An 8,811-nucleotide genomic window follows, 5' to 3' on the forward strand; every position below is an offset into this window, starting at 1 on the left:
AGTGAGGGCGGAGGGTGGGGCGGGAACTGGGAGGAGGGGAGTTATGGGGGGGAAAAAAGAGGAACAAATGTAATCTGAACAATAAAGATTTAATTTAAAAAAATAAAAATATATATATATATATTTTATTCATTTCAGATAGGAAGGGAGAGGGAGAGAGAGATAGAAACATCCATGATGAGAGAGAATCATGGATCGGCACGCCCCCCACCGGGGAAGGAGCCCGAAACCCAGACATGTGCCCTTGACGGGAATCGAACCTGGGACCCTTCGGTCCGCAGGCCAATGCTCTATCCGCTGAGCCAAACCGGTTAGGGCTGCTCCCCTCTTTTCTTGTCCTCCTTGGACCAGCAGCCTCCCTTCCTCCTGCCCCCTCCCTCCCCGCCAGAGTATGTTCTTCTCATGGTGAATAATAGGAGTACAAGAGAATGAGTGGAAATGTGATGCCCCTTAAGGAACATCACTTTTGCTCACATTCCATTGGCCAGAAGTCTAACAGGGAAATATAATCCATCCCCCTTCATGTACTGCAAGGTCATGTGGCGAGAAGGAGTGAAAATGTGAGAAGAATAATCCAGTCTACCACAACTCTTCATCGGCTTCTGACTCCACCGAGCCATCTGGGTCAACAATAACCCAATTGCCAAACCAAACAGACAGTTTTCTGTTTGGGGTGTCTGTTAAAGCTGAAATTCCATTATATAGTACAGTAGGTGTTAAAAATTTGACAAATTAGTTAGTTTACCTGTTTTTACTTATGTGGACACATTTGTGTAATTCAAATTAAGTATGTATGAAAAGTTTAATTTCACAGAAAAGTTTTCCATATGTTTTTCCTGTAATTTTGAATTTTTGTTGAATAGGTCTAGTAAGTGGATGCATTCACCAGTCACGGAGAGTAAACAAGTGCACACAGCAGGGGTGGCTTAGCACATGTCGCAACACTGGGGACACATATTGAAACTGCGGCCGAAAGTCACTCCACAAGACAACAGAACCAATCGCTGTGCGATTCGGTGTTATCACGTGCTAATCATTCACGAAACACTGTTTACAAGCAGTGACTCCTCAATAAAGATGTATACTATAGTTGCAGATATGTAATATTTATGTATGCTAGTGAAATTACTACACTGCTTTTTCCAACATATGGCCTATTCACTAAAGTTTGTTAAAAATAACAGTGTATGAATAACAAAAAACCCTGTTAATTTAATTGTAAGCAAATCTTGTTAAAAGCATTTAAAAATTAACAGGGTATTAATTTTCACATATGAAATACGGACCAGAAATTTTGTCCATTAAATCCAGTTTGTGAAATCAAGGTCTGCAAAATCAAGGGTGTGTACCTGGAATACAAAAATCTCAATAAAAGCTAGTTGGATGGAAGCATTCATTTCTACTGATAGTCTGTCAATGACCTGGTGAAGTGCTTTACTGAACTGAGGCCAACCTGAAGTGAAATCATAACACTTTTTATACCCCTATATCATCTCCAGGTGTTCCCCTTCTTTCATTTACCCAGTATCCTCCTCTTCTCTCTCCCTATCCTAATATCAAAATCTGCTCCTAGAGACTTCTTTTATCTCAAAGGAGCACAAAACCAAGAGATGGGAAGCCTGGGTTCCTGGTCATCTTTATTGTTGACTAGCCTGACGGTCCTTGGGCAATTTCTTCCTCTCTGAGCTTTAGACTCCTCATTTGTAAAACCACCTTGAGTGTCCCTGCCAATTATTAAGGGCTCTGTAAGAATCTCTCTAGAAGGATGACACACAAGGAATTGCAACAGAGAAGGAAACATGGGTGGCTATGGGCCAGGGATGGAGGGAGACCAACTTTCTCTTTATATCTTATATTAGTTTCCTAGAACTGCTACAACAAATTGCCACAAATTTGGTGGCATAAAACAACAGAAATTTGATCTCTCACAGTTCCGGAAGTAGGAATACCAAAATGAAAGTGTTGGCAGGGTCATGGGTCCTGGTGGCTTCAGGCATTCCTTGGCTTGTGGCTTCATCACTCCCTCTGTCCTCATGGTCACATTGCCTCCTCCTCTTCTGTCTGTGTCTGCTCTCTTATAAGGACAATTATCATTGGATTTATGGTCCACTGAGTAAACCAGGATGATCTCTTATCAAAATTCTTAACTACCAGTATATCCGCAAAACCCCTTTTTCCAAATAAGGCAATATTCACATGTTTCAGGGATTTCAATGTGGACATATCTTATTTTGGGTGATCACCATTCAACCTACTATATACTTATTTGTACGTTTTGAATTAGTATCATGTACAAAGTTATGAAAGAAAGGAAGGAAAGTTGGAAGGAAAAAAGAAAGACTTATATGTGACTGAACAGGTACTAAAGTTTCTACTTTCTTGCCTCATGTTCAACCCGGCTTTGAAACAACTCCCCACCTCCTGCCCCAATTTTTATTTACTGTTGAAACCACGTTCTAGGAAATGAAAATGGAACTCTCATCCCAAGCAGGTGGAAGAAGGAAGTAATAAAACCATTTTGAAAAACCAGTGGGTTCTATTTTGCAAAGTTTAATATATGTATGCATTCCAGACCAGCAATTCCACTCCTAACACATCAATATCCTAGAGAAACCTTTCTACTTGTCCACTTAGCCAGAGACATGGATACAAATGTTCATAGCAGCAGAGTTCACAGTAGCACAAAATGTGAAACAACTAAATGCCAATCAATAATAACATGGATAAACTGTGCTATTTAGAAAATGGAGTATTATACAGCAGTGAAAATGAGTGAACTATAGCTACACTCATTGACATGGATAAATCTCAACACCATAATGTTGGTTAAAAGAAACAAGCAACAGAAGAATAGATACAATATAATATCATTAATATAAACAATATATTATTTACGGTTACAAACATAGCTGAAAAAGCATAAAGAAAAACAAGAGGATGAGGACATCCAAGATATTGGCAAAGTAGGTGGAAGATACACTCACCTCCTCCCAGGACAAATCTGAAATTACAACTTAATTATAGAACAATCATTCTGAATAACCAACTGAAGATTAACTGAAGAGAGGTCTTATAACCAAGGATTTATAGAAGAAACCACATTGAGACTGGTAAGAAGGGCAAAAAGGGCTGGCCCTGCTCCCACAGGCAGTGGCTGAGGTTCCAAAGTGACTGCACAGCCTGAAAAGCTGCAGGAGGTTCCCCCTGAGAAGTATGGGAGTCTTAAGGTAGGCTCCCCAGCCCAGAGCACCAGAGTTAAGAAGAAGCACCCACCTAACATCTGGCTGTGAAAATCAGATCTGTCAGGGAAACAGAGGTTTGCTAGAGAAATAGGCACCTTTCTAAAGAGCCAACACACAAAATTTTGTTCAAAGCCTCCAGCAGATTGATTAGGGTTAAAACTTGGGGGATTGAGCCTGCAACTGAGGCATGTGCCCTTGACCAGAATCGAACCCAGGGTCCTTCAGTCCGCAGGCTAATGCTCTATCCACTGAACCAAACCAACCAGGGCACCTTAAAGCAAAACCTCTTATTAAGAAATATACTTTAATTACAACCAAGTACACACAGAAACACATACACACAAATGTATGTGTATATAAAGTTGAAACAAACATTTTACAGAACTATTCCTATCCACATGCATGCAACAACACTCTGATCTTTTCTATTCCTGTCTATTCTATTTCATTGAAGGTACCAGCCTTTAAATTTCATACAATTCTCCAATAGTTGACAAATTGCATTTTGAAAAAGGCTGCATTAGAGAAGATTTTGTGCATGGTAATTGGAAAAGAATGTTAACTGAGCACTGTTTGAAATAAAAATAACTGGGCACAACAATTGAAGAATATTCACATACTGGAAAACTATATTGCATTTAAGTTGAGTAAACTAAAGCTTCATGCATCAACAGAATGCTGAGTGAAGAAAGCCAGTTGCTGAAGCATATGTACAGTGTGATGCTATTTTAAAGTTTCAAAACATGAAAAACATGTTGTTTATGGATATGCACATATGTCGTGAAAGTCTACAACATGCATGAGAATGTTAAGCACACAACTCAGGATTGTGGTTTCCACTAGAGAGAGGAGGGGAAGGGGATCAAGGAGAGGCAAAAAGGGACTTTCATTGTACCATAAGATTTTTTTTGTTTCTTAACCTTGTTTTTATATGTTATTTATTCTTTATTCTTTAGGGGTTGGCAAACTGCCACCTATGAGCCAAATCTGTTTTTGTATGGCCTGTCAGCTAAGAGTGGTTTTTACATTTTTTTTGATTAGTTAAATCTTTATTGTTCAGATTATTACATTTGTTCCTCTTTTTTCCCCCAAAACTCCCCTCCACCCAGTTCCCACCCCACCCTCCTCCCTCACTCCCCACCCACTGTCCTCATCCATAGGTGCACGATTTTTGTCCAGTCTCTTCCTGATGTTCATTATATTCCACAAATGAGTGAGATCATGTGGTATTTATCCTTCTCTGACTGGCTTATTTCACTTAGCATAATGCTCTCTAGTTCCATCCATGGTGTGGCAAATGGTAAGAGTTCCTTTTTCTTCTTCCTCTTCTTAAAGAATACCTTTCAGCATTTCATATAATGCTGGTTTGGTGGTGATGAACTCCTTTAGCTTTTTCTTATCTGTGAAGCTCTTTATCTGACCTTCAATTCTGAATGATAGCTTTGCTGGATAAAGTAATCTTGGTTGTAGGTTCTTGGTATTCATCACTTTGAATATTTCTTGCCACTCCCTTCTGGCCTGCAAAGTTTCTGTTGAGAAATCAGCTGACAGTCGTATGGGTACTCCCTTGTAGGTAACTGATTTTCTTTCTCTTGCTGCTTTTAGGATTCTCTCTTTGTCTTTTGCTCTTGGCATTTTAATTATGATGTGTCTTGGTGTGGTCCTCTTTGGATTCCTTTTGTTTGGGGTTCTCTGCGCTTCCTGGACTTGGAAGTCTATTTCTTTCACCAGGTAGGGGAAGTTTTCTGTCATTATTTCTTCAAATAGGTTTTCAATATCTTGCCCTCTCTCTTCTTCTGGTACCCCTATAATTCTGATGTTGGTACGCTTGAAGTTGTCCCAGAGGCTCCTTACACTATCTTCGTATTTTTGGATTCTTTTTTCATTTTGCTTTTCCGGTTGGGTGTTTTTTGCTTCTTCGTATTTCAAATCTTTGACTTGATTCTTGCGCTCCTCTGGTCTGCTGTTGGGAGTCTGTATAATATTCTTTATTTCAGTCAGTGTATGCTTAATTTCTAGTTGGTTGTTTATCACAACATCGAGGGTCTCACTAGATTTCTTGAGGATCTCACTACATTTATCGGCGGTCTCACCAGTCTTTTCGAGGGCCTTACTCAATTTATCGGCGGCTTCTAAACAGTTCTTTAAAGACCTTAAAAGTGTGGTTTTGAACTCTATATCCTGCAGTTTGCTTTCCTCCATTTCTGTCGTTTGTGTCCTGTTTCTTTGTCTCGGCATTTTTTATGCTTCACTGTGTCGATAGGGTGCCTTTCTGTGCTAAGTGTCCCAATTACCTGAGGTAGACACTCTTGGTGCACCCCCTTGTGGGCTTTGTGCACAGTCTTGTTGTAGTTAAGCCTTGATTGTTGTAGTTATCACTGGGAGGAATTGACCTCCAGGCCAATTGGCTGTGAGAATCAGCTGTGTCTGCAGTGGGAGAACTTCTGTGCTGGAGACACCCCTCTGGGGCAAGACTTGCTCCAATGGGGCTTTGGTGCTCACTGAGTCTGCCCCCTGAGTGTATCCTTTATGGTTCCACGGAGCTGCAAACTGGTTTTTACATTTTTTTAAAAATTATTGATTTTAAAGAGAGAGGACGGGGGAGGGAGAGAGAGATTAACTGATTTGTTGTTCCACTTATTTATGCATTCACTAGAGGCCTGGTGCATGAATTCGTGCATGAATTCGTGCATGGGTGGGGTCCAGCTGGCCCACCCCTGATAGATCAGGGCCTATGCAGGAGGTTGGCCTGCCAGCCCCGCCCCCTGGTCGAATTCCAAGCAGAGGAAGACATGGCTAATGCAAAGGTCTTGAGGTAGGAAAATGCTTGGAGTGTTTAAGGAACAGCAAAAAGACCAATAAGTGCGGTTGGAGCAGACAGATTAAACAAGGAAGAGAGTGGAACCAAATCACATAGGGTCGTTAAGGAGCTTGGATTTTATGCTAAGTGTGATTTTATGTCATTTCAAGGTGTTGCACCTAGAGGAGTAATGTGATCTGAGAATTTAAAAGGCTCTCTCTGGCTGCTGTGTGGGGAATAGACTAAGTGGGCAGGAGTGGAAGCAGGGAGGCTTATAGGAGGCTGCTGTCAGGGTGTTGGTTGGTTTAGATTTGGGTGGTCATAGTGGTGGTGAGAGAAGTCACAACAATCTCAACTTCCCTGATAAAGTCTATTTACTAAGTTACTGCTAGATGACTGGAGTGATTTTTTAAAATCTTGGATGGGAAACTGGCTTAGATGTCGAAAACAAAGAAGAGGAATAATAGGGCTTCTTTGGGTTGGACACTGTTAACAGTATCACCAGGGAATCTGCGTTATTTAACATTTCATAAAACATTAAGAAAAGGGAATACTGTGAGGCATTTTTTGGTACACAAATTATACTCTGCTTTCCACATGTGAAATAGCAAGTCAACGAGGAGCTCTTCTGAAACATTTGCAAAGCTGTGTCAGGAGGCAGGAAGTGACGGGTGACTTGCCACACGGACAAGTGTAGGACAGCTCACGTGGCGGGAGACAGTTCTGACGACACCTTTGAGATAATGAACTCTGAACTGCCAGGTGCAATGGAGGAAAGGAATCTAGAAGTCGCTATAGATTATTCCTTCAAGACATCATCAGCTTTTGTAAAGCCCAAAATGCCAGGAATAAAGACAAAACACCTGCTTCAACAAAACCTCAGAAAACCCATCTTGGAGTTCAGGGTGTAGTGCTGGTCATTGCATTGCAAGAAAAAGAACAGCTCAAGAAAGACAGCTAAAATGATGAAACGGTAAGATTTAAAGGATAAGTGTGTGTGTGTGTGTGTGTGTGTGTTTTAAATGATTAAATGCCCATAAAAGGTAACTATCTGAGATGAGATGAAAGTCTATAAAAACATGTAAGGTCCAGAAAAAGTAAAACACACACACACACACACACACACACACACGCACACACACACCCCTTTTCATACAATCCCATGATGGTGAAATTAGGAGGCAAAAGAAGCTGAAAGAAGGGGGTAATGCCTATGTAGAAAGAGGTTATTGGAGGGCATATAAGAGAAGGTCCTTTTTAGACAGGGGTCCTTAAGATCCTCCAACATATGACGGACACGTGGTAGCTGTCAGCAGCTGGAGGACAAGCCCCTCCGCAGTCCTTCGCTGGGACAGAAAATGCGCTGGATGGCGTGAGTATCCTGCCCCCCACCCCCCATCCCTGGCCTATAACCACAGAAACGGGAAAAGAGCAAAAAACACAGTCACGGCATTCAAAGGACCCAAAATGCTAATATTAAATCTCATTCTGAGTCAAAACTGGACTGAAATTTAAGAGTGGAAGATTTATAACAGGTTACTAAGAGAAATTAAGTGTGTTTGGGGGGGACACAGCCTTAATCTTTGTGGTGCATGACATGGAGACAGATATACGACGTCCTCGCGAGAAACGTCACTTGGTGGCCTGAATCCAAGAGTGGAAGATTTATAACAGGTTAATAAGAGAAATTAAGTGTGTTTGGGGGGGGACACAGCCTTAATCTTTGTAATGCATGACATGGAGACAGATATATGACGTCCTCGCGAGAAACGTCACTTGGTGGCCTGAATCGGATGAATAAACTAAGAACATTTCCCGAGTATTGATTGTCGGCATCTGGTTCTCACAGTCAGAAAGCGACAGTTACTGGTTGAAACAGGCAGTAGGTCATTCGAATGCCACTCATGGCACAAGGCCTTCAAGAGCGTTCAATGAACAGAGACGCTCACGGTCCAACCGTCACTCACGTGAACCGTTACCAACCTCGGGCTATCGATCCTTATGGGTCTTCCGTCACAGATTTCAAACAAACAAACAAACAAACAAACAAAACCCCAGCCAACCAACCAAACAAACAAACAAAAAATCCCGGGCACAAACGAAAAGGAAAAGCGGAGGCTAATAACCAGAGGTGCCGTTACGTTTTAGGTCAAGACTTATGTCTATAATACATGTGCTCTCTCTTTCCAAACATACTAGATGCAAGGACCCCATTCCCCTCAAAAGAAACAGTACCCCATCCTCCTTCCCTGGGTCCTTTACCTGCTTCTTCCCCGCTCCAGGGGTGAGAACTTTCAGCCCCGCCTCCCTGCTGGCCAAGCACCGCCTTCCCGTCCACCTGTGTGCCCAGACCCTGACGTCACCGCTCGGCTTCAGCGGCCTACAGGATTCTGGCTCCTGATTGGTTCGTCCGACCACCGCCCGGCAGCCCACCAATGGCAGCGGCGCTGGGTCCGGGGGTGCCCACATCCAAGATGGCGCCCCCAGGAGCAGGGAGCCGTTGACCGGCGGCGGGGAAGCGGCCTGGGTTGGCCCTCGGATTGCGGGATCCTGGGGGCATCTCGCCGGGGACCCCCCTGGCCCGCCTAGAAGGCCTTCCCTGGGCCCGAGCAATGGCTGCCGAGAATAGCAAGCAGTTTTGGAAGAGGAGCGCCAAGCTGCCGGGGAGGTGAGCCCAGGACGCTGAGTGGAAGAGGGGGTCGGACAAACCCTTCCAGATCCCAAGCCCTCAATCCCGCGGGCCTGGGGCGCCTCCGACCCCGGGAGGCC

The 8,811-nt window shown here is 43.0% G+C and overlaps 1 protein-coding gene across 1 annotated transcript in view; it reads left to right on the forward strand.

Annotated features, from left to right (window-relative positions):
* Positions 1 to 8,501: 8,501 nt before the first annotated feature.
* Positions 8,502 to 8,811, forward strand: part of TBC1D22B (TBC1 domain family, member 22B) — a 79,451-nt gene continuing 79,141 nt past the window's right edge. Inside the window, exon 1 of the mRNA XM_005873771.2 lies at positions 8,502 to 8,710. Coding sequence (XP_005873833.1) covers positions 8,655 to 8,710 — 56 coding nt within the window. The 5' untranslated portion in view covers positions 8,502 to 8,654. The remainder of the gene's footprint in view (positions 8,711 to 8,811) is intronic.

This window comes from Myotis brandtii, unplaced genomic scaffold (assembly GCF_000412655.1).
Source record: "Myotis brandtii unplaced genomic scaffold, ASM41265v1 scaffold420, whole genome shotgun sequence".
Classification (NCBI taxonomy): domain Eukaryota; kingdom Metazoa; phylum Chordata; class Mammalia; order Chiroptera; family Vespertilionidae; genus Myotis; species Myotis brandtii.